Source organism: Canis lupus, chromosome 11 (assembly GCF_011100685.1).
Source record: "Canis lupus familiaris isolate Mischka breed German Shepherd chromosome 11, alternate assembly UU_Cfam_GSD_1.0, whole genome shotgun sequence".
Classification (NCBI taxonomy): domain Eukaryota; kingdom Metazoa; phylum Chordata; class Mammalia; order Carnivora; family Canidae; genus Canis; species Canis lupus.
This window is the reverse complement of record NC_049232.1, coordinates 33,842,882-33,869,818: the sequence shown is the minus strand read 5'-3', so window position 1 is coordinate 33,869,818 and position 26,937 is coordinate 33,842,882. Positions and strand designations below refer to the sequence as shown.

At 35.4% G+C, this 26,937-nt stretch overlaps 1 protein-coding gene across 13 annotated transcripts in view; it reads left to right on the top strand.

Annotated features, from left to right (window-relative positions):
* The window catches only part of MPDZ (multiple PDZ domain crumbs cell polarity complex component), a 161,420-nt gene that overhangs the window by 40,846 nt on the left and 93,637 nt on the right, over positions 1-26,937 (top strand). For all 13 annotated transcript variants that reach the window (XM_038552398.1, XM_038552394.1, XM_038552393.1 and 10 more), the window contains exons 4-10: positions 13,204-13,410; positions 13,793-13,932; positions 14,962-15,175; positions 15,948-16,076; positions 18,291-18,500; positions 20,844-20,958; positions 21,295-21,383. In XM_038552398.1, coding sequence (XP_038408326.1) covers positions 13,204-13,410; positions 13,793-13,932; positions 14,962-15,175; positions 15,948-16,076; positions 18,291-18,500; positions 20,844-20,958; positions 21,295-21,383 — 1,104 coding nt within the window. The remainder of the gene's footprint in view (positions 1-13,203; positions 13,411-13,792; positions 13,933-14,961; positions 15,176-15,947; positions 16,077-18,290; positions 18,501-20,843; positions 20,959-21,294; positions 21,384-26,937) is intronic.

Here is a 26,937-nt window from a genome sequence, read left to right as displayed (position 1 = left end):
TTTTGCAACGTTACTCAAGTATTTGTATGTAGGGGCACTTGCGTGGCTCAGTTGTTTAAATGTCTGCCTTCTGACAGGTCATGATCCAGGAGTCCCACGATGGAGCCCCACATCTGGCTCCCTGCTCAGTGAAGAGTCTGCTTCTTCCTCTGCCCCACATCTTCATGTGCTCTTTCCTGCTCTCTCTCATTCTCATAAATAAATAAATAAATAAATAAATAAATAAATAAATAAATAAATCTTTTAAAAAAAGTATTCATATGTATCTTAGGATATTGGGGGCAATTTGAATCTTTTCAACTGAGTATTTTTAAAGATTTATTTTAAAGATTTTATTTATTCATGAGAGGCACACGACACAGAGAGAGAGAGAGAGAGAGAGAGAGAGTAGAGACATAGGCAGAGGAAGAAGCAGGCTCCATGCAGGGAGCTCAATGTGGGACTCAGTCCGGGGACTCCAGGATCATGCCCTGGGCAGAAGGCAGGCGCTAAACTGCTGAGCCACCCAGGCGTCCCTATTTTTAAAGATCTTAGTGAAATTTATACCTTAAAAAAATTAGTTTATAAAATACTCATGGAATACTCTGCATTATGCTGTCTGATACTGACATTTTATTTTCTTTTAAAGATTTTATTTATTCATGAGAGACAGAGAGAGAGAGGCAGAGACACAGGCAGAGGGAGAAGCAGGCTCCATGCAGGGAGTCGGACATGGGACTCGATCCGGGATCATGCCCTGGGCCGAAGGCAGGTGCCAAACCACTGAGCCACTCAGGGATCCCTGATACTGACATTTTAGTGCAGAATGCATTGTGTATTAATTTTAATTATGATGTAATTTTAAGAATAAAGTTTTCATAGAGGCAGCTCTGACTGAAGACTAGAACATCCTAAATAAAATAGCATAACCTGCCATGTGGCCATTTATTTAACTTGACAACATCACTTATGTTGTATAGAGTTTACGGTTTTGGTCGTGATCTTGTCATTTAATAGCCTGTAACAATACGCATTACTTTCATTGCTTTAGGAAGATGATTGATCAATTATTTATGCCTTTCTAAATATCAAACGAGAGAAAACCAGAAGAGTCTTAGGTACTCTTTAATTCATTTTTTTCTTTGCCTTTCATCTTGAGTTTCTTGGTTGATCATATGAGGAGCAGGCTCCATGCACCGGGAGCCCGATGTGGGATTCGATCCCGGGTCTCCAGGATCGCGCCCTGGGCCAAAGACAGGCGCCAAACCGCTGCGCCACCCAGGGATCCCCATTTATCCTTTTCAATTAGCATGTGGGAATTTAAGGACAAATATACCACTGAAACTTTACAGAGGCAGATGAAGAAAATTTATATTTTGGTTACTCAGAATGACTGCTTAAACGTTCTTGGGTTAAGGAATTATTTTCTAAATTCAGTGACCTTGTATTTTAAATTTATCAGCCAAAGATCTTCAGTGGCTACTTTTAGATTATCTACAAATTCTCATCTACTATCTGCTCTGCTATTCAACAATTTGCAGCTATGAAGAGAAAGGTATTCTATCTTAGTAGGTGGGTGAACGGTGCCTGGTGGGTGAACGGTGCCTGGTGAAGCAATTTTATAGAATATCTAACGTATTAGTGGTTATGCAAAGCATTTTATCTCTTTAAGTACTGTCCCATCCCCTAGAGCCCAATGTCTTGGACATTTGAGGTGTGCAGTAAGTATTTGAATGAATGAAAAGAAGTTCACATAGAAAATGTGAAATTATGCCTATTCCATCAGAAAATGCCCCCCTCCCACCACCTTATAATTTGCTGCTCCATTTTGTATCATGTTTAGTTCAGGAACTATGGAGGTACTTTATGTCCAAAATAGTCTCATCACATTAAGCTAATCCCCTTTGAACATGCAACTCAATTTCTTTAATTAGCTTTAAAAATAAGGATCATTAAATCAGAGTGCCACCATCAATTACTGTGCAAGAGTTTGCCTGTTCAATAATGCATCAGAGTTGTGCTCTAATCAGTATTTCACTGAAAGATTTATGGAAAAGGAGGCCTCCCTTGCTTCCAAACTTGAAATGCAGTTCTATTATGTATAAACAGTTTTTTTCCCTGTGATTGCTACCATTTTACGTACTGTATTTCATTAAGTACTGTTGGTATCCTATCTATCTTTGAATTTCATATTTGGGATCAGTTCCAGAGAGTGTTTTACAGCATTTTTGTAAATTCACAAGAAAATAAGCACTTTTCTTGTTTTGCAAGAAGAAAAGACAAGGTGCAGATTAAGAAAAAAACAGTCTGCATTTCTATGAGGTGCACCTGTTATGGCAAATTCCCGAGAGAGTGCCTTATTTCTTATTTCTCATTACGTTAAGGAGTAACAAACAAACAAAAAATTGGGAAATTGAACTAGCAATATATGTTTATAAATTTGTTTGAAGTCTACTAAAACTAGGTTGTAAAAACAGTGGTCATTTTTCTTTCTTAATTCAAGATAATATATACGTTAGCTTTTATTTTATTTTTTTTAAAGATTTTTTATTTATTTATTCATGATAGTCAGAGAGAGAGAGGCGGGGGGCGGGCAGAGACACAGGCAGAGAGAGAAGCAGGCTCCATGCACCGGAAGCCCGACGTGGGATCCGATCCCGGGTCTCCAGGATCGCGCCCTGGGCCAAAGGCAGGCGCCAAACCGCTGCGCCACCCAGGGATCCCATACGTTAGCTTTTAAAGGATAGAACTATCCCTCAAATTATATAAGCATTTGGGGCCCTTTATTCTCATTGCTATTCTGTGTATTCAAAATAGGTCAAAATAAAAGAACCAGAAAACAGGTTTTGATAACCTATATAAAAATACTTTAGGAAATTCAGTTTGATCCGAAGCAATATTTTTTTTTCTAGACAATTATACAAGTACTTCTGGAAAGATTGATGTTAGCCATTAAAGTAAAACTAATAATATTAATTTCCTTTTCAGTTAACCCAGAAGGGATAGATGAAACATAAGAAGTCAGTATTTCAATATTTTTAGCAGATTTAGTTAAGCAGATCTGCATATTTGAGGGAATTGTATTTGGTTAAACTTAAATGTATAGATCATATTTATATGATCAAAATATTTAAGACATTGATCTTTTTGAGTAATTTTGGAATGAAATGAATTTTATAGAGTAGGTATTTTTATTGAGAAAATTTGTTATTTTGAAATCTCATGCAGATAATATCAACCTTGTACCAGGGTGGGTCAAAATACTTCAGTATAAAAGTATTAGATAGCATAATGATTATTTTTTCTTCTTGTATGTTGGTGTGCAATTAAATGATTACAAGTTCTAAAAGTTCATAACCTTTGAGCAAGAAAAATCTACATGAGGAACTCCTGGGTGGCTCAGCGGTTGAGCACCTGCCTTTGGCTTGGGGCATGATCCCAGGGTCTGGGATCGAGTCCCTCATAGGCTCCTTGTAGGGAGCCTGCTTCTCCCTCTGCCTGTGTCTCTGCCTCTCTATCTGTATCTCTCATGAATAAATAAATAAAATCTTTTTTAAAAAAGAAAAATCTACATGTGCTACAGGGTTTAAAACGCACTTGCTGAGGATTCATCTAGAGTACTCATTGAAGGATTTACTCTGTTAATGGGAATTAGCCATTTGAATCCATATCAAGTCTACAGAGGGTCATACCTCACAGCAATAGACTTGGCTTTATCTTTAGATACTCAGTTTCTGTATTCTCACTCTATATGCCTGGCAATTGAGCTTTAAATTCTGAGTTTCTGTCAGAAAATTTAGCCTGATAATATGGAGGCTGTTTAAACCACTTCCATGTTAGTTGTGTGTGTTTTATCAATCATTGGAGTGTCCTACGTTCTGTGCTCTGATTTTATCACTTACCTTGCATACTTAGAAAGAAATGAGAATTAATATACAGTAAAGAGGAAAACTATATAGGTCAAGGTTTTTTTTTTTTTTTTTTTTTAAATAAATGGAATGTATACATTCACCTAAATCAAAGTATAGAAAGTTGCTAACACTCCACAATGCTCGGTATCCCCTCAGGCAGTCCTTATCCATTACCCCAAAAGAATCACTATTTTTTTTCCAGCCTATGTGAGATAAAATTGACATTTAACTGTGTAAGTTTAAAATCTACAAAGTGATATTTGATATGCACATATTTGATATTGTGGAATTATTACCACAATGAGATTAGTTAACATATCTGTCATCTCAGTAATAACGTTTTTATGTTTGTGTGTGGTTTAAACATTTAAGATCTACTCACTTAACTTTGCTCATTTAGCTTGGTTTACTTTATGGTATATTTAAACCAGAGTATTGTTAACTGCAGTGACCACACTGTATACTAGATCCCCAGCACTTACTTATAACTGGAAGGTTGTATCCTTTGATCAACATCTCCCGATTTCCCCTAGCACCTAGCAACCGCCAGTTTACTTTCTGTTTATATGAGTTTGGCTTTTTTAGATTCCTTGTAGAAGTCAGATCATACACTGTTTTGACTTTTATCCTATAAATAAGTATTTGAATCTTATATAAACACAATCTGAGTATGCATGCTTCATTCCTGGCTTTGTCTTCACTTTGTGTCTGTGATATTCCTCCGTGTTATTAGATGTAGCTGTAGTTCTTTTAATTTTTCATTGTATGAATAGTACTAGAATATATCTCTACTTTTGCTGATTGTAATAAACTGCCATAAACATTCTAACACATGTCCTTTGATGTTCATAAGCATGCATTTCTCTTGGATGTTTACTTAAGAGTGAAATTTCTGGGTCTTAAGGTACATATTCAGCATTTGTAGATTCTGCCAAATTTTTTGTCAAAGTAGTTGTAGGTCTGTGCTCTCTCACTATAAGAAAATTCTCATTGCTCCACATCATTACTTACATTTGGTACATTCAGCTTTAAATTTCTCATTTTCCAATCCTAGCCACTCTGGGTATATGTTGTAGTACCATATAATGATTAATGATACTGAGCACCTTTTCATACGCTTATTGGTCATTTGGATATCCTCCTTGGTGGAGCTCCTGCTTTATTTTTTTATTTTTTTATTTTTTGGAGTTCCTGTTTTAAAAGTCTTTTGCCAATTTTTCTATTGGTTTGTCAGTCTTACTGACTTATGAGAGTTTTAAAAAATATTTTCTGAGTATAACTTCTTTTTGGACATTTGTTTGTTTTAAAGATTTTATTTATTTATTGATGAGACACACACACAGAGAGAGGCAAAGACACAGGTGGAGTGAGAAGCAGGCTCCGTGCAGGGAGCCTGATACAGAACTCAATCCCAGGACCCCAGGATCAGGACCTGAGCTGAAGGCAGACGCTCAACTGCTGAGCCACCCAGGCATACCATCTTTTTTGACATTTGTATTGCAGCTTTTTCTGCTTTGTATGTTGCTTTTTGACTCTCTTAGTTACAAGTTTTGATGACCAGAGGGTTTTCTTAAATTTTAATAAAGTCTAATTTTTAAAACTTTTCCTCTATGTGTATTGCCTTTTTTGTCCTACTTAAATCATTGATTATTCCAAGGATATAGAGACTTTATCTCAGAAGCTTGTTTTAGCTTCTAAATTGCACTGTGATGTGAGGTGAAGTATGTATGTTAATTTTCCATTTGAATATCCATTTGAACCAGAACCATTTATTGAAAAGATCATTCTTTTTTTTTTTTTTTTTTTCTGAAAAGATCATTCTTTTCTCCCTTACGTTGGCATGGTAAATCATGTGGTCATATGTTTTAGTTTCTAGTTTTTTTTTCCCCCTAGGAAATAGAGCTGCTTTTTTAATTGACTGTATCAACTGTATTTAGAATGTTGTTCAGATCTTTCATATCCTTATTGACTTGTCCCCCATATTCTATTAGTTACTGAAAGAGATAAGCTATAATTTCTACTTTTGATTGTGAATTTATCTGTTTCTCATTTGATTTCTGAGTCCTTTTGTCCTCCATGTTTTGAGGTTACATTTTTAGATGACTAAGACTTTCTACTGAATTAACCCTTTATCTCTGTGAATTGTTCCTCTTTGTCTCGAGTAATGCTTCTTGACTTAGAGTCCACTTGTCTGATAGTAGGATAGATGGACCAGACTTCTTCTGGTTACTGTAGAGATGGTAGATCTTTCTACTTTCAATTTTATCTTTTTAACTATTAACTCATATCTTTTGTAAACAGATGTATTTGTGTTTTATTGTATTATACAATCTGAAAATTGTAGTTACTAAATATAATAATAAATTTTATTTTCCTATTTTTATTTTCTTTTTGTCTTATATTTTCTTTTTTTTATTAGTTCACTTTTTTTTTTTTTTAATTTTTTATTTATTTATGATAGTCACACACACAGAGAGAGAGAGAGAGAGAGAGAGAGGCAGAGAGAGAAGCAGGCTCCATGCACCGGGAGCCCGACGTGGGATTAGATCCCGGGTCTCCAGGATCGCGCCCTGGGCCAAAGGCAGGCGCCAAACCGCTGCGCCACCCAGGGATCCCAATTAGTTCACTTTTTATTTCATCTCTTCTTCCATTAGCATGCTATTTATACTTAATTTTAATATTCTTTTAGTGGTTATCCTAAAGATTATAGTAAGTATCCTTGGCTTATTTGAGTCATCATAAAAAAAACTTATTTTGTAATAATTTTAGATTCACAGTAACTTTTGGTATTATTTAGAGAGGTCCTATATGTACTTCTCCAGGTTACCTCCAATGGTGACATGTTGGTAATTATAGTAAAATTATTAAAACCAAGGAAACTGATAATGGTTGAATATGTATCAATTTTTTTCAGTCTGTGTCATTCTTTCTCTTGCATAGATTTGTGTAATAACTTCACAGTCTAGGTACTATTCCATCACTACAGTGACCTCTCTGTGCTACTCATTAATCCCTATACCTTGCTCCCTCCCTGCCACCACCCCATCCACTGGCAACTTTTCCATCTTTATAATTTAATCATTTCAAGAATTTTATAAAAACATAGTCATAGTATACATGACCTTTTGAAATTGTCTTTTTTTCCATTCCATGTAATGCTCTTATGAATCATCCAAGTGGTTGTGTATATTGATATTTTGTTATTTTGTTCCTTTTTATTGGTTAGCTTTATTCCATAGTATGGACACACTTCCTGAGAGACCCTTTGTTTCTTTCCAGATTTTCACTCTGTAGGTAAAGGTGCTGTGTGGTTTTGTGTGTACATAATTTTAATTTCTGTATGACAAATGCCTAAGAGTGTAATTTCCATGTTGTGTGGTAAATGCATGTTTGGTTTCTTTTAGAAATTGCCAAACTCTTTGTCAGAGGGGCTCTTCCATGTTACATTACTGCCAGCAGTGCACCAGCAGTGCATGGTCTCCACATTCTTACCAGCATTTGGTGTTGTCACTGTTTTTTTATTTAGTCAGAATGACTAAATATAGTGATATTCTTTGTGCTTTTAATTTGCATTTCTCTAATGGATAATAATACTGAATGCCTTTTGTGTTCTTACTTGCCATCCACATATCCGTTCTGGTGAAATGTCTTTGTTCATTTTCTAATTGGATCTTTTATAACATTGAGATTTGAGTTTTCTTCTTTTAGGCCAGACAGGAGTCTTGTCATATATATTACCCTTAAATTATTTTGATTTTACTTTGATTGGAACTTTTGCTACTTTCTGGAAAATGGAAGGAACTTCATGCAGTTCAACCTCATGTACTCTAGTCATATCTTCTGTGTAATTATTGTGTACTTTAATTTCTACCAGTATTTAAAACTCCACAATTGTCTTTACTGTTTTAAGAAATTATCATTGATTTACTCTGTTTTTTAAATTATTTTTTTATTTTAGAAAGAGAATGTAAGAGTGAGCAGGGGGAGGGGTGGGGGAAGAGAGGGAACCTTAAGCAGATTCCCTGCTGAGCTTGGAGCCCTGTGCAGAGCTCCATCTCACAACCCCAAGATCATAACCCCCCCCAGCCAAAACTGAGTCAGATGCTTAATAGATTGCACCACCCAGGCGTGCCCTGATTTTCTCAAAATTTTTAACCCCTTTTTTGTGCTATTCAATCTTTCCTGCATTAGGAAATTCCTTCAGGAATCTTTTTTATTTCTAAGAATTTATTTGTGTATTTCTGTAGTCCAATTCTGAAACAACACTGTGTGTTTGTGTGTGTAAGGGAAGGTATTCTGAAAATGCTAAGTTGACAGTTTTTTGTTTTCATTTTTCTTTTTTATTCTGTTGTCTTCTGTTTTTCATTGATTAACTTGAAAGGTTAGCCATCAGTTTTATTCTTCTTTGAAGGTAAGGTGCCTTTTTGTTCTAGTGGCTTTTAAGATCTTCCTTCTGTCTTGGCTTTCAGCAGTTTTATTATGCTTTGCTGTGGTGGTAGTCAGCCTCTGTGATGGACACTGGTAATCCCTGCCTTCTGGCATTGGTACTCTTGTGTGATCTCTTCTTGGGTATAGGGTGAATTTATTGATTTGCTTCTGATGAATAGAATATGGCAGGAGGGGTTGTTTCTTTTTGATACTTTTACATATTTTTAACAGCTCTTTATATAAATTTTCTGGTTGATATCATCTTTATAAAAATTTTCTGGTATCAGTGGGTTATTCTGATCTAGCTGGTTCCACAGGGTGAGCTTAATTGTATATAGAACTAAAGAGGATTTTTTTGTTTTCTTGGAATGCTGTCCTAAAAGAAGCAACTCTCTTAGCACACCTCTAAATAAGTGACCTGCTAGGTGAAAGGATGCTGTCCTATAAGGCAAACGACTGATGCTCACAGCACAAAACACGTTCAGATATTTTCTTGTGTGTGATTCTCCAGCTGTCATCAGGTAAATGTACATTTATCAAAGTCATTTTTAGAGCTGTTTGCCAGTCATAATTATTTTTAAATTATATGACTTTATTATCTAATATAAAATTTTATGGCAAAAGATTTTTTCATGAAAACTTAAATTTTTTTTGAAAGACTACGTAAATGAATTAACAAAACAGTTGTTGACAAATTGTGTGTAATCACACTATAAAACACTGAAGAGAGATCTCATAAAAACCCAGGTTTCCTTAATGAAATTATTTCTCAGGTGTCCAAATTCTGGTTGCATCTTCAAGAGACTAGTTGAAAATAATGCCATGTTAAACAGTACAATTCATGCAGGAGAGGAGGTGGGGACCTCTTGTGTATCAAGATATTTGTGAATGAATACATTCATGCTTTAAGTTAAAGTACTTAAATTATGTATTTGCCCCGTATTATGATTTCTGCTTTATCTGACTTTTTGAAATAACGGAACCAATTCCTGTTCTGACTGCATCTTATTCTGTTTTCAAGATTTTATTTATTTATTTGAGAGGAGAAAACACAAGTAGGAGGAGAGGCAGGAGGGACAAGGAGACTCACCGTTGAGCTGGGAGCCCAACCTGAGTATCCCTGGACCCAGAGATGATGACCTGAGCTGGTCACACACTTAGCTGGCTGAACCACCTGGGCTTTGTCTGGCTGCATTTTATAAGAGGACTTCACCTATACTTGTAAATACTGAAGGGTGGTTCATCCTGTCTTTTTACAAAGAATTTGACTTTTTAATTAAATAATTATATGACCTTCATTTTAAGTTGTTTTAGGTATTAGCACTAATTCAAATCCATAATAATATAATTATATTATATGTTTATTTACTAAGAACATATAAGGCCTTTTTAGTTTGAGATACTCAGCCAGAACTTAAGCAGAGAACAGATAATTATTTGGTGACTCTTGTTCAGTTATTAGCAACTTCCATAAATTATACAGATTGTTTATCTGTATATAAAAATCACCAGATAGTTGTGTTTTCTTCTGTTTATTTTACATTTATAAGCCAAGATGGGAGTCAAACTTTTTTTATTAAACATTTATTCCATGTCTGCTATGAACAGATCTATCAAGACAAATAAGATCCATTCCTGTTTCTCAAGGAGATTATAGTTCAGAAAACCATTTTATTAAACAGTTACAGCAGAGTCAAAGGTGTCTTTGTGCTTTTTCTGTGAGTGTGAATGTGCACATTAAAACAACCATTTTGTATAATGATATATAGTTTTTAAATATATGATCTCTTTAACCTCTACTCTTATATTTGCATAGACCTCAAGGGCCAGGAGGAGATAGGAAGAGTCATTGACACTAAGACTGGCAAATTTGGAAAAAAAAACATTTATAAACAATACTTTTATGTGATTCTCATAGTATTGTACTTGTTCTGGTCCTATAACTTTACTTTTAGTGTTTTCCCACCTAATCTTCCATAAAATCAGAGCTTCTGTTTCACCAGTTAACTTCATAGAGATAAACTCTCTATTCTTGGAATGTGATTTGTTCATTCTGGTTTACCACAGTAGAAGTCCAAATATTTTTCTCCTATGCAGACATACTATAGGCATTAGGTCTTGGTGTGTGGGATCCTCAACCTGTCACAGATTTCATTATGCCATCTGCTTCAACCTGAGCGGTGTATCTTCTGTTGGCAGACTTAATTGAAGTTGCCATGGCTTAGGATAAAAAAAAAATCAAGTTTGGCATAAGGAGTTTGCTTTTGAAAAATAATAATTGGTCATGCCTGCTATAGATTTAAAAATAACCAAAAAGATTCCCAAAAGCCTCTTTTAAACACAGTGATCTCTCTCTTGTATTTGTGATTGTAGATAGCCAATATAATATAAGCCAATGTAAGTTAGATTATTGGTGACTTAATTAACTTACTGAGTCTTCTCTTTAACTTTAAGGACAGGTAACAAACTCTTAGGCATGGATTGGTGATGGGTTATAAAATATTTTGATTGCTTTGTCAATCAGTGTAAACTTCACCCAATGTCTTATTTCCAGAAGTGATATCTCAAATGACTCTGTTATGTGTATAGTACAAATAGTAATATAGAGATGAAAAAAATCCAAGTTGAAATCTACTTATGTAGGTTATGTGAATGTGTATAATTTGCCATCTGAAAAATGGAAATAGTGATAGTTGGAGGGATGAGGGAGATGAGATCAGAGTAGGTCCCTAGAAAGATGAATATTCTGGGGATCCCTGGGTGGCGCAGCGGTTTGGGGCCTGCCTTTGGCCCAGGGCGCGATCCCACATCAGGCTCCTGGTGCATGGAGCCTGCTTCTCCCTCTGTCTATGTCTCTGCCTCTCTCTCTCTCTCTCTCTGTAACTATCATAAATAAATAAATTAAAAAAAGATGAATATTCTGTAAATGAATATTGAATGTCAACTTTCTGTAAAGCACTCTTAGAGAGATGAAGGATATAATAGAGAATAAAATAGTCCAATTCCTCCACTGGAAAACTCTATATAGTTTGTCCACACAGATTGGGATGGAAGCTCCATGGTAACAGGGTACATGGCAGGTGGTATTAAGTTCCAAGAAGAAAAACAGGACAGGGTAAGCTCATGGAGAATAATGGTGGGGTGCTGTCTTGGGTAGGGCTGTCAGGGAGGGCTTCTCTGGGTTGAAGTTGAGCACACCTGAATGAAATGAAGCAATAAGTATATAGATGTTGGGGAAGGATGCATGTGGCTGATAGAAGGAGCAGTTTGGTTTGAGGAACTGTATAGCTGGAGCCTGCTGGGTGAGGGACACAGTGCAGGAGATGAATTCAGAGAGTGATTCAGAAAGCACTATTGATGTACTCTTTCAAATAAATAATTGTGGGTAAAAATTTACATTATAGACACCCTACAGAAATGGAAATTATTTAGCTTTAACTTGGTGCTCTTTGTAACAGGCACATATAAGTAATTATAGAATGCTTTTCCAGAATGGAGTTATCTTTTTTGTAATTGTGGTTACGTATGTCATTGTACCTGGATTTAGCCAAACTGCAAGTTTTGAGGGCACAACCCTCCAGACTTCCAACTCTGTTCTAGACTTTTGACACCAACAGCAAAGAGTTAAGTTCTAATTATCAAGTTAGGGCCAAGAATCCACAAAGGATCACCCTCACTTCTGAGGTAAACTGTAAGTTCTGGATGTTCCCCACACCACCCTCAGGTTCAATAATTTAATATAAGGACCTATAGAACTTACTGGAAGCTGTTACTCATGCTTATGGTCCATTATAAAGAAAGGATATAGGTAAAAAATGAGCCAAAGGAAGTGACACATAGTACAGCCTGAGAGGATTTCAGATATGAAGCTTCTGTTTTCCTTACAAAGTGTTTCCTTTTCAGAATTGATGTGTGACAATATGTGGGGAGTATTGCCAACCCAGGAAGCTCACCTGAATTTGGTCTTCCGAAATTTTATTAGGGTATCATTTCATAGGCATGAATGACTGCGTATATGATTTAACTTAGTGTCAGTTTGGGCTGGTATCTTGTGGACATGGAGCCCACCATGAATAGTAAAGACACTCCTATTATCCAGTAAAATTTAAGGGTATAGAGGTTACTTCTAGCAACTGGGAGTAAAGATCAGACCTCTCTCTCTCTGGGAAAGACCAAATTTTTTACTACATACATTGTTCTAAAACTTCAAGAATATAGATTAAATGGCCTCCTGTCTCTTAGGAACAACTAGTGTTATATTGATATATTCTCCCAGATGCTTAATATAAATGAAAACATCTTTTTTGGGGGCATCTAGGTGGCTCAGTTGGTTAAGTGTCTGCCTTTGGCTCAGTACATGATCCCAAGGTCCTGGGATTGAGTTCTGCTTTGGACTCCTTCTTGCTCAGCGGGGAGTCAGCTTCTCCCTCTCCCTTTGCCTGCTGCTCCCCCTGCTTGTGCTCTCTTCCTCTCTCTGTCAAATAAATAAGTAAAATCTTTTTAAAAAATTAAAAAAATTGAACATCTTTTTTAATGTACATTATGTCGTACTATACACTTTGTTTGATAACTAGCCTTTTCACCTGAGTGGTATATGAATGTGAATGTATGTGTTTTAATGACCTTGAAGTTGAACACTGAAGGTAGGTTTTAAAATTTTTTCCACCTAATAAACAGTGTTTCATTGAGCATCCTTATACACACATCTTTGTATATTATTCTCATTTTTCTCCATGAAATTAATTTCTTGAAATAGAGTTGCTGAATTAAAGGGTATGGAAATTTTGAAATTTCATATGTACTTCATTTCTACCCCTCTTGAGATGTTTTCTATGAAATAGTTTATGGAATGTCAAATTGTTAATAATCTCTATATTGCTCCTAGGTAAACACTACAACATCAGCGATTTCAAATGTTGAATATGCCCACATTCCACATACCAGCCCTGCTGTAATTCCTACCCTGCAAAATGAATTATTCTTATCCTCAAATAATGGGAATCTGGAAGCATTTACAGGATCTGGTACTCTACATATCAATGGGAAACCTGCTTGTGATGAATTTGATCAACTAATCAAAAATATGGCCCAGGTAAGAACATTTATTCCTATTAGTTATGATAGAACAGTATAAACAAGCCTGAATAATTGGAAAAATATATATATTTATATTACAATATATAGATGTATATATTGTTAAATATATTTAGGAAGACATTTATAACATCTGAAGGAATTGAAATGGAAAAAAAGTAGATTTTATGTGAGTTTGGATGATTCAGAAATTTTTCTATATCATTTTTCTTTTTTTTTCTTTAGGATCAATAATAAAATACCTCATTCCAAGTGATGAGTGATAAAGGTTATCTGAGAAAGTTCCTTTATTTTTTAAAACTAAGTAATGCCACTAATAAAATAACTGTGAATGGAGTGGTTAATTTTTAATTTTATTTCTTGCTTTGTTTCCCAAAAAGGGTCGCCATGTGGAAGTTTTTGAGCTCCTTAAACCTCCATGTGGAGGCCTTGGGTTTAGTGTTGTGGGACTAAGGAGTGAAAACCGGGGAGAACTGGGAATATTTGTGCAAGAGATCCAAGAGGGCAGTGTGGCTCACAGGTGAGACTCTCAGTACATCTTCTTTGTATTTGATATTGTATTCAGAAGGGGTTGATGACCTTGGGGTAATTTAGAATAAATGAATAAAAACAGAAACTTAATATATATCTGTTATTAATCAGTTTTTAGAGATCTTTAACATTGCTGTGATAAAAAGCAAGTCTTTTGAAGGGAGAGTATCTTTTAAATACAGTCATAATTATTTTTTAGGAAGGAAAGGAAAATTCGAGTAGGACATTATTCTTTTTAAAGGGGCTCTTCGATTAGATTTAAAAGTTGTTATAGGGCAGCCTGGGTGGCTCAGCGGTTTAGCGTTGCCTTTGGCCCAGGGCGTGATCCTGGAGACCCAGGATCAAGTCCCATGTCAGGCTCCGTGCATAGAGCCTGCCTGTGCCTTTGCCTCTCTCTCTCTTTCTCTATCTGTGTGTGTCTCTCATGAATAAATAAATAAAATCTTTAAAAATAAATAAAAGTTGTTCTAGAAAAGTATACAAATGACCCATGATAACTTGAGCAATATATTCTAAACAACTAAACATTTATACCTTTGCTTTTATTTGTAGTAAATAGAAACAGAATCTAAGATAAACCACATAGGTTGAGTGTATTGCTATAAAGAAGGTGGCTTCTAAATTGGAGGGGTTGATTAGGGGTGGATAACTCGAGGCCAAACATATTTTTATTTTTATTAAAAAATTTTTTTAAAAGATTTATTTATTTATTCATGAGAGACACAGGGAGAGAGGCAGAGACATAGGCAGAGGGAGAAGCAGGCTCCATGCAGGGAGCCCGATGTGGGACTCCATACCGGGACTCCAGGATTATGTCCTGAGCCGAAGGCAGACGCTCAACCGCTGAGCCACCTAGGTGTCCCCCAAACATATTTTTTAAAGTAATTGCAGGGAAAAGCTTAAAAACTCGGACATTAGAAAACTGGCTTAAAATAACCTGAAAAATATATGCCAAAGAGGCTGTCATTTTTTTGGGAGCTATCTGATTACCTTTTACTCCTTTTTTCTTTCTTGATAGAGATGGAAGATTGAAGGAAACTGATCAGATCCTTGCTATCAATGGACAGGCACTTGATCAGACAATCACACATCAGCAGGCTATCAGCATCCTGCAGAAAGCCAAGGATAACGTTCAGCTAGTTATTGCCAGAGGCTCATTGCCTCAACTCATCAGCCCCATAGTTTCCCGTTCTCCATCTGCAGCCAGTACAATTTCAGCTCACTCTAACCCGGTGAGTACATAAGATTTGTAGAAGGGATAGATATTATTTTTCTAGCTCTTTTTGGTTTTCTACAGATTTCCATTTCCTATAGGTCCTTGGTATTTTTGAGTTTTTCCCATTTTTATTTTTTTATCTCTCCCTAGCTTGGAATATTAGTTGTTTAATTAGGATTAAGTTTCTACCTTCTAAATCAGCTTTTACCTTTCTTTGTGTAATTCTGCTAGTTGACCACGTTCCTCGGAAAACAAATTCAGTTCTTCAACAAACCTGACTCTTTCTGTAAGCAGATAATAGTCTTGATTTTGCTTTATGAATTACAGAATTATAACTGTTAGAGTTAGCTGTCAGTGACTTTCAGGAGTCCTCCGATTTGAAATCCTCTGAGGCAAGATTTTATAGAAGATAATCTTAACAGGTGATGATTTCGATTTCTCCTTGTTTTTTTTTTTTTTTTTTTTTTTTTTTTTTTTTTAGAAGTTCTACGAAGGATCTTGAAAATCAGTGCCTATCTTCAACTGGTTAAATATGGTCACTATAATGATGTATTGATAATTTCAAGAATGATTTTATCAATAGCAGTAACAATCTGCTGAAAGTAAAGTATACTAAATAAAAGGGACATTGTTAAGGCTTATTATTATGTCTGACCTCCATTATTTTTTTTTCAATGACCTCCATTATTTAATACAAATCACAAGATAATATTCACAGAAATCTCAACTATAGTAAAGTTTCAGTTTTCCCAAATTTTTTCAAACTCATATAGGAGTTTTGTTTTCAGATTCACTGGCAGCATGTGGAGACTATTGAACTGGTGAATGATGGATCTGGACTGGGATTTGGCATCGTTGGAGGAAAAGCAACTGGCGTGATAGTAAAAACCATTTTGCCTGGAGGAGTGGCTGACCAGGTAAGCTACTCCAACAGATCTTTTATGGTGTTTTATTAAATTATATGCCTTCATCTTCTATATTATCTGTTAGAAAGAAGAAACTTTGGCCTTATGTAATGTCAAAGAAGCTAGGTTGGAAGCTTATGTTTTGCTGGGCTTTTCCTAAAGTATTTTCTTAGCCTGGGAGAAGGATCTTTGAAAAGGACATTGATCTTAATTTAAGTTACAGTTTGTTTGTTTATTTATTTATTTTAACTTATTTATTAGAGAGAGAGAGAGAGAGAGAAGAGAATATGTATGTGCCAGGCAGAGAAGCAGGGAGAGGAAAGAATCTCAAGCAGACTCCCTGCTGAGTATAGAGCCTAATGCAGAGCTTGATCCCACATCTCTGGGATTACTGCCTTAGCCAAAATCAAGTTCGGTGCTTGGCCAACTGAGCCACCCAGGAGCCCCTTGAGTCACAGTTTTAGACAGTGATCTTAAGAGTCTTGTAGAGCCACACACTAAAGCCCAGGTAATGGTTTTGGTCATCGTAGAGGCAGCTACCCTTTATTTTTTAATCATAAATCATATTTATAAACTTAGCTGTTTTATAGCCACAGTGTATTATGGAATGGAGAGTACTTTATTATTGTGAGAAAAAACAGGATTCAACCGTCGCTTTGGTGATAGGTCATTTGTGTCATCTTTGAAAATGAAGTATAGCTTATTTTTAGCACTGGGAATAGTTCATTAAAGTGTTGCCATTTATGTTATGTGACATTGTTGGAATATATGTGAGAAAAACTTGTAAAGTTATTAGTTATGATTCATATTTTAATTTGAGATGTTCTAATGTTAAGTAACTTTTACTTTGGTTATGTTTGTTTATAAAGTTGTTTGTTTTTGCGTGTTTGAACTTAAACTAGGAAGTCAGTTCATCAAATATTTCTCATATTCATAAATGAAAGGCCTGTTTAATGGCAGCTTTATCAGTAGAGGTATTGACAGTAGCACAATAATAAGCATATTTTCTTCCTTTTAAAGTTAGCCTGCATCTACCAGTATTTAATGAAATTCCCCTAGTTGACTGACTTTCAATAAATTAAGCTTTATCTTCAGTATAGAACTGCATTGTGTAGTACTATCGCTACTTGTAGCTACCTGCTACTTCTAGAATTCAAATTTAAAATAATTAAAATTAAATAAAATGGGGATCCCTGGGTGGCGCAGCAGTTTAGCGCCTGCCTTTGGCCCAGGGTACGATCCTGGAGACCCGGGATCGAATCCCACGTCGGGCTCCCGGTGCATGGAGCCTGCTTCTCCCTCCTCATGTGTCTCTGCCTCTCTCTCTCTCTGTGTGACTATCATAAATAAATAAAAATAAAAAAAAATAAAAAAATAAAATTAAATAAAATGAATCCCTGAGGTGCCTGGATGGCGCACTTGGTCATGTTGGACTCTTGGCTTCAGCCTAGGTCATGATCTCATGGATTGTGAGATCGAGTCCCACATTGGGCTCTGTGCTCAGCATGGAGTCTACTTAGGAATCTCTCTTCCTGTCCCTCTGCCTACCCCCTTACCCTGCTTGAGCTCTCTCTCTAAAATAAATAGAGAAAATTAAAAAAAAATAACAAATTCAGTTCTTTAGTTGGACTAGACATATTTCCGGTGCTCCATAACCACATGCCATATTGGATGATGCAGAACATTTCTGTCATTGCTGAAAGCTCTAGGTATGGAGGATAATAAGACTGATTTTCATTCCCTTTATGCATCTAAATTTTCATCTATTTGATCTGCAAATTATTTTTAGTGATATTTTTAATTGAAAACGCAAGATATAAATGTATTCACTGCTTTCTTGTGGTCTGTACTGTATTTTTTGAGTCATGTGTATTTGCATAGTGATTTATGCTTCATCTTTGCTTAGTGGCATTTTCTTTTATTCCTGTTCCTCAAAAAATTTCTAAAAGGCTTAATATTTTCCTGTATGTAATGGGGAGAAATCAAATTGAAAAGCTCTTATCAACTATCAAATTAGGAATGTTTGTGAATTTCAGTTACTTGTATCACATTGAATCATGTTAAGATACTCTTCAAAAGATAGTTAAAATAACAACCACATTTTTAATGTTCCCTGACTGGTAATTCACATTACTGCTGTTTTTAGATTATTCTCTTTCCTTCACTTAGTTTTTCTCTGATGAAATTAAAATATTAATGGCTTGATTAACTGATCTCTTTATTCAGCATGGGCGATTATGCAGTGGAGACCACATTCTAAAGATAGGTGACACGGATCTAGCAGGAATGAGCAGTGAGCAAGTAGCACAGGTGCTCAGGCAGTGTGGAAATAGAGTTAAACTGATGATCGCAAGAGGTGCCATAGAAGAACCAGCAGCACCCAATTCTTTGGGCATCACCCTTTCCTCATCCCCATCTTCTATACCAGAAATGCAGGTAAGTAGGTAAATAGTGACTAGGAAAGTCTTAGACAATAACATTTAGATGATAGTCATGTTTAGAAACTAGACTTAATGATATTCACATGTTAGTGCTAACAAATGAAAATTCAAGGGTAGATGTGTTTCAACACTAATAATATTAAGAGTCAAGCATAACATGAAAAATCGTTTTTTTTTAAATTCTAGATTAGTGTTCTACATTTTTCTCTAAATCTCATGTTTATGAAGATAATTTTTTGAAAGATGATAACATTTTAAAGAATTGTTTGCTACTAATAACTGAAATGTTTAATTTTATTTTTGTCTTAACTAGAAGGCTCTCCATTAGGTGGGCTGTGAGTTCCAGTCATTCTCCTTCAATAACTTTCCTTTTTAGTGTCTTCTTTTTGAGGGGGGAGGGCAGCTGGGGGTACCAACAAAATAATTTTATCTGGTAATCTCTTAAAAAATTAAGAAAAGGATTGCGTCCAATTTCTGCATAAGCATTATAGCAAATGGAAGGCCTACATTCCTTTCTCATACATCTAAAAACATCTATATTTTTCTGTTAGTTTTTTCTAATTAGTTGCTACAGATTCTTTTTTAATAGCCTAACCTCCTCCACAAGCCCTTTAAAAACTTTATTAGAACACTTGAAATTTCCATGATTCTGTTGTTTTTAGGATTGAGTTAGTTGCTATTTTTTGCAGAGGAAAAAAAAGTAAAGAAAGAAAGCTTGTGTATGAAAGTATTTAAATCACATTCTTTTGTGGTAAACAAAACATTTTATTCAGCAATATATAAATGAATGCAATACCGAAAACCACTTGATATAATTGAAAGCTTAGAAAAATATCTATTCTGTGCATATCATCATTTCTGAAGCTTGTGCCCCTTTTAAAACCATTCGATAGTCAAATTGCCACCCTCTAAAATAGCACTCGCATAAGTCTTATTAAAAATAGAAAACACATTTGTTTCAATTGAAGCAGATTTCATCCTGTCATTTTCTTGTAATTATCTAAACTTTAAACTTTTGCTAAGTTTGCACAGATAATTATATGCAATGAAAAAAATAAATCAAACTTTACTATAAAATTACATCTCACTTAGATGGACTATCAGTGAGATGCAGTCAGGGTTTGCTTAAAGAAAATTAAAAAAAAAAAAAAAGCCACACACACACACACACACACACAACCAACCTGCTAGCCCCAACCTGTATGTCCATTTGAACCTTCCACTCTTTCATGGTCTTTGTAGGATTTCCTGGGGAGTCTGCTGGTAGTACACAAGTACATAATGCCAGTAGCTTACTGATGACTTCCTACCCTGGTCCACTAATACAGAGAACTTTTTCCTTCAGCCCAATGTATAATTAATAACAGTGTTACATGTTACAGAACATGTAACTTCTAGCTTTTAGCTATCATTTCAGGAATAAAGATCAATGCATAAGGCATGTTTTCTTTATAAAGAGTCTTTTATGTTAAATTCTGAGTTTACAAAACAAATACAGTAACAATTTTAAATAGCTCTTTGTTGCATTTCACTGGTTTTCAAAGTCATCGTCAGTGTTTTAATAAAATATCTGTATGATAGGTTAACTCCTATTCATGGTGTTAGAATCATCTATTCACTTAAGATGGTAGTAATAGCAAGTTGGTGGACACTGTCACTCCTGTGTTCTACTAGGGATTTTACCCACTCCAAAGCCTTTTAAGAGCAGGGGTTCTGCAACCAACTTAATCTCGGAAATCTGTAGGGTGCTTACTGTTTGTCCTTGGGAAGGTTTATGTTCCTCAGTTTCTCCAGAGAAAAATTGATAGTAATTGTACCTACCTCATAAGCTTGTTCTAAGGAGTAAATTAATTAAGACATGTCAAGTGTCTATTACATAGAAACTGCTCAATAAATGTTAACTGGATTCGTCTTTCCTGATAGACAGTTGAGCAGAGCAATGCTTAGAAAAATTCAGTGGCAAAGGTAGATTTGAACGTGTTGACCTGAATTCAAAACATGAGTTCTTTCAATTGTAGAAATGAAGCTAAGCCATCTTTGAAAATATAATTTATTAATAAAAGACTGTTTCATTCATAAAATTTTATATGCACAGATAATCATGCATTTCTCTGAAAAGGGGGTATTCAGCATTACTCTTCATATTACCTTTGAGTGACAACGTAATGCTCAGTCCCTGTTGTCAAGATTGAAAGACTAGTCTCTACTGCAGTTCTCCAGCAAAGTTCTTTGCCACCTAATGATACCATATTTTTCCTAAATATAGGTTATTGCCTTTTGAATTTGCCTTGCTTGCTTACATGTTTATTGTTCTGTTTATATATCGATTTTATTTTAGGTTGATGCTTCTACTCAGAAAAGTGAAGAAAGTGAGACTTTTGATGTAGAACTCACTAAAAATGTCCAAGGATTAGGAATTACCATTGCTGGTTACATTGGAGATAAAAAATTAGGTAGCTTTATATACTTTTTTTTAACTTGAAAAATGCTTCTAATATCTTTGTCTTCTGAAATATTGAAACAGTGTTATGTATTTTCAGATTGTTGGATAGACTGATCAGAAACTTCCTTGGGTAATTCAATAGGGGAAACTCTGATATTGTATTTGATAGACAAAATCATTGTCTTATGTTTTAGCCTTAGTTCCTATTGGTTTTGTTCCTGTGGCTTGTTGATTTATTTTTATTCAAATTTAGGACTTTATATTTGGAGAATGAAGGATGGATAGTTTCTGAGTGTGCTTTTGCAAATAGTAACAAAAAAATCCAAAACCCTATTTCTAATCTTAGAACCTTCAGGAATCTTTGTAAAGAGCATTACAAAGAGCAGTGCTGTTGAACATGATGGAAGAATCCAAATTGGAGACCAAATTATAGCAGTAAGTAACACATTTAATAAGAGCTTTGTTAATTTTCATGGTTGAGAAATGCATTCTTCTAGTTTTGAGAACTACAGTTGGCTCCATACTAATTTAAGCTTTTTGGTGATTTGAGGCTATCATTACAATTACCCGTTTTGTTATTTTGTGGAAGAGCATTGGATACAAGCTTCACTGATCTCAATTCTAAATAATAGAATAATTTCTGATATATCTGATTTCTGCTTATAATGAATTTGTTACGTTGATATACTTCTACTTTAGTTGCAGACACTCTAAAAGTAAAGACCAGATATCTTAATCTTTAGTGTATTTGAATCTGAAATTTGGGGTGTGTGCATTTTTTTTTTTATTATCAGCAGAATAACACTATTGTTGGCTGTGTCCAGGGCTCCTTTTAGCTCTAAGAATATACAGGAATTAAAGAAACAGATCTAGTCGCTCTTAATCAGATGAAGTCCATTATTGCTATTTAGTAACCTTAGTATATTTTGAGCAAATGCCTGTTCAAGGCAGGGTACAAAAGAATACAACTTCAGCTCAGTGTTCCATGTAAACTTGGCTACGCTACCTACACCTTAAAGCACAAGTCTGAGAGACCCTATCTCAGGGGCTTCCTGGTCAGATAAGTTTAGGAAAAACTGCATGTGATAAGGTCTTTTAGGGATTCATAATACATGTTGAAAAATCTAAGACAGTGAGAAATTCTGCAATAGAGAAAATTCAGCTTTTTTACTTTAGATTCTCCTTAACTTTTGTAACCATGGGTTCTTTCCTCCCTCAAACATGTATTAATATTCTTGGAAGATACTTCGAAGGATACTGATTTATCTTAATATGTATTTGTTTATGTTTAGATAAGTCTCTGTTGTTTCCTTGGAATCTTATTGTAAGAAAGTAGAATGTTCACATAAGATTCCTTGCTTATTAGTGGCATTACTCATAATAGCGGAGACAAGAAAGTAAACCGACTGTTCATCGATGGATGAATGGATAAACTGTGGTGTATACAGACAATGGAGTATTATTTACTCTTACAAAGAAGGAAATTTTGTCACACCCTACAACATGGTTGAACCTTAAGGACATTATTCTAAGTGAAGTCAGTCACAAAATGTTTCCATTTACATGAGGTACCTAGAGTAGTCAAACTCCTAGAAATAGAAAGAGTGATGATTGCGAGAATCTGAGTGGAGGGGACACGGGAGCTGTTGTTTAATAGGTACAGAGTTTTAGTTTAGTCAGGTAGAAAACATTCCGGAGATCTGTTGTATGACAGTGAATAAATACAGCATATTGAACTTCACATGTAAAAATGGTTAAGATGCTAAATTTCTTGTTACATGTTTTCTACCACAATTAAAAAAAGAGGTGTCCTTATCTCTGCCCTTGCTTCTACAATTTCCTGAGTCTTTCTGGGCTTAGGTCTATAAAGCTAAGTACACCTGTTCACCTTAGGAAACCTACTTTGAAGATCATGTTGCACTTGTCACTTAAGTTGGTTATAACCTGGGAATGAGTTTTAAGCACTGCATCTTCATTTGTCATACCATGAAAATTAACTACTGTTTTTTTTTTTTTTAATTTGAAGAAAAGGAGTGGAAAGAGAGTGCATAGATACAGACTTTAAATCCATTTCCAATACTGAATTAAAAATTGAAAACATAGTCAATGTACTCTTTTTCCCCTAAGATATGTATTTTAATCCATTAGAAAACCTTTTAAAAATCACCTTTATTGAGATATAATTCATATAACCTATAATTCACCCACTTAATGGATAACTTTTAGTATATTCACAATTGTGAATCCATTTTTACAGTCAATTTTAAAAAATCTTCATTACCTTAAAAGGAAACCCCATACCCAGTATCAGTCTGTCCCTAATTCTTTCATCCTCCCAGCACAGACAGACACCAATCTTTTTTCTGTCTCTATAGTCTACTCTGTACATTTCTTGTAATTGGACTTATACAATATGTGGTCTTTTGTAATTGGTTTATTTCTCCAAGCATGTTTTCAAGGTTCATCCATGTTGTACCATGTGAAATTCTTCATTTCTTTTTATAGCTGAAAATATTTCACTTTATGGATATACCACATTTTATTTACCCATTCATCGGTCAGTGGACATTTGGGTTGTTTCTACTCTTTGGTTGTTAAGGATAACGTTGCCATGAACATTTATGTGCAAGTTTTTGTGTGGATGTATGTTTTCATTTATCTTGGGTATATACTTAGGAATAGAATTGCTGGATCCTATGATAACTATTTAGTGAACTTTTTTCACCTACAAAATTGGGAGAAGGAAACTTCCCTTTATAATTTTCAGGAAGACCAAATGAGTAATTTAATAAAAATACCTGGTGTAATTCTTGGCACATATACAGTTTAATTAACAAAGCAAATCTTTACTGAAGGCCTGGAATAATTGCACATTTGAAAGAGTCTCTCCGTAGCTTCTCTCCAAACTTGTCATTAATTTCATTCTTATGTAAGTTGAACCTCACATAGGATATTACTTAGGTAAGGTCAGTAATAAAGGAAATCATTGACTGGAAAGGAGAAGCCCCCTCTTCTTCTGAAGTGTTTTCTTGCTGTCAATAAAATCACTTGTCTTCACTGTTATCAGTGTTCTGAGTTTTAATCTTTAGCCATATATTTTTACTTCAAAGTTAGAACTACCTCAGGCTCTCCCATCTGGCCATTTGTTAAGTTTTGTGAAATATCACCATCTTGTGGACTTTTCAGATACTAGCGGTAAAGTTCTTCACACTAGTTGCATTTTCACAACCACAGTCTTTGTTTTTTCTGATTTTGTTTTGTCAGCAGCTGTTCAGAGCTATACTTTGTTTTTATTTTGTAGCTGTCCAAGCCTTGAGAAGATGAAGAAACTATTTCTTGCTATTTTGAGGAAGTACTGTTTTATAATATTAAACTTACTTTGTTACAAGATTCCTGTTTTACAAATTGTGCTCTGTTGACCCCTGGGTTTTCTTTTCTTTCCTTCTTCTTCTTCTTTTTTTTTAAGATTTTATTTATTTATTCATGAAAGACACAGAGAGAGAGGCAGAGACACAGGCAGAGGGTGAAGCAGGCTCCCTGTGGGAAGACTGATGCAGGACTTGATCCTGGGACTCCAGGATCATGCCCTGGGCCAAAGGCGGCGCTAAACCGCTGAGCTACGACCTGAGCCAAAGGCGCACACTCCACCATTGAGCCACCCAGGCCCCTCATGCTTCTGGGTTTTGGTTTTCATTGTAGACATTGGAGGGGAGGGAATAGAATGAATGATTCCATTTTATTCCACTGGTATTTCATATAAGAAGTATTTGATCAAGGGATTCTATTATATTTTAAAAAGTTGACCAGATGGACCATCAGATGAAATCATATGCTCATTCATTTTAGAATGATGTATATAGAGCCTTGCTAAAAGCAGTATGGAATTATGATAGAATAAAAAAAGTATTGAGGCTCAGTGGATTCAATGTCTGACTCTTGATTTCATCTCAGGTCATGACCTCAGGGTCATGAGATCTAGCTCCACATCGGACTCCTTCCATGCTGGGTGTGGAGTCTCCTTCTGCCCTCCCTCTGCCCACTAGCGTGCACACTCTCTTCCCCCTCTCCCCCATAAATAAACAAACAAATAATAAATAAATAAATAAATAAATAAATAAATAAATAAATAAATAAAATTTTTAGAGAAATTATTAAACAATTTCATAAGTAAGGAAAGGTGTCAAATGTTGCCTTTGATATTCTGACTTTGTTAATAGGCTCAAGTTCTTTCTTAATACATATTTTTGTAAGCCTTTTTGAAGGAGGGCTGGCTGGCTTGACTGAGTGTTCTCAGGAGCTGGGGTTTGAACGCCATTTGTTTTAACCAATAATTCTCACCTATATAATTGTTCCTGCTAATTGTAGTGTCTGCACTGTATGTTACGAGGTTATTGGAGCTTTTCTTGAGGGAGCACATAGGCAGTCCGCTGACATTGCATCTAGTCCCAGAACACTCTTGTCTGTGGTACCATTGGGTCTGAAGCCATGTCTTGACTCTGTCTTTGATAACAGACTTGAGCTGCCCAGGGTGCTGATTTGGGCTTTGGCGATCTCAGCTCATATGGGTAAGTGTAATGATATTGAACAGAAACTGCTCTCAAGAAGGCTTGAGATTTATGTTTATCAATCACTTCTTCAGTCTGTTAATAATACCAGCTCCAGAATTTCTTCCCAGTATAAAGTGCTAGGTGCCGAAATTTGGGAAGATAGATACCATTATTCACATATTACAGATGAAGATACTGAGAAATTTGAATTGAAATCTAGTTTTAAAAGTCCATAGTTGTAACATATCAATTTCTTCTCTGCCGGTACCATATCTGATGTTTGCGTAAGGAATATGTTTTTATATTTAGGCCATCAAATTTTGAAAATAAAGGAAGACTGCAGTTTTTAAAAATATATTTGAACTTTATTGCTGCTAAGTTGACAAAATCATATGCATTTGATTTTTTAAAATGAAATTGAATTTTTAAAAAGTCGAGTAATAAAAATCTATTGCAAATGAAAACTTAACCTAAATTCTGTGAATTTTAAGAATGTTTATGTTTTTTTAGATCTGCATTTTTCTTGTTACTCAGCATGGGACCTTATATGCCACTATTTTTTTACTTTGGATTTTAAATCTGGTTAACCTCCCAGGCAGTTAGAGTATTTTGAATAAATTTTACAGGAAGAGAATGTATTGGTGGACTTACCGAATCTTGTCTGAGAATCTCTTCTGTTGCCTTTGCACACTTTGACAATTTGGGGATAACAGAAACTGCACAAGTGGAACTCAGGGGAGATAATCTTTTTGCTTTGTTTTTTAAAGATTTTATTTATTCATAAGAAACACAGAGAGAGAGAGAGACAGAGACACAGGCAGAAGGAGAAGCAGGCTCCATGCAGGGAGCCCAATGTGGGACTCGATCCCGGAACTCCAGGACCACGCCCTGGGCCGAAGGCAGGTGCTAAACCACTGAGCCACTCAGGGATCCCCAGGGGAAGATAATCTTAAACAACTTTGAAAATTTTGTCATCAGTTGTCCCTTTTAATTTTCAATAGAGAAGGATCTTCCCTTTCCCCTGGAAGAAATCTTAGACAAGTATCATGGCTTACACTATTCTCAGAGAACAAAATGTCTTATGGCCAGTCACCAAACATGGTCCCAATTTTGTAATTGAAAATTTCTCACTCTAAGTAATAATCGAATTTCAAACTATACTCCTGGTGTAGGGGAAGCCAGCTCTAGCTTACATCGGGATAGAGAGTATATGATCCACTTTATCTTTATCTACCTTGCTATTCTTTTTCTCCTCACCTTCTTATGATAGTTTCTGGCCCTACCACTGTAAAAGGTGAGAGAAGGAAGAGAAAGGAGGATGAGTAGACATTTTGTCCTTGACTGACTCTGCTGTAAGATAGTTTTGAGCCTGGCAGATGTTTAAATCTGTGTCTTAAGGCTCCTTCTTGGATTCTTGGGAGATCCTAGTTCAGATGTTTGTA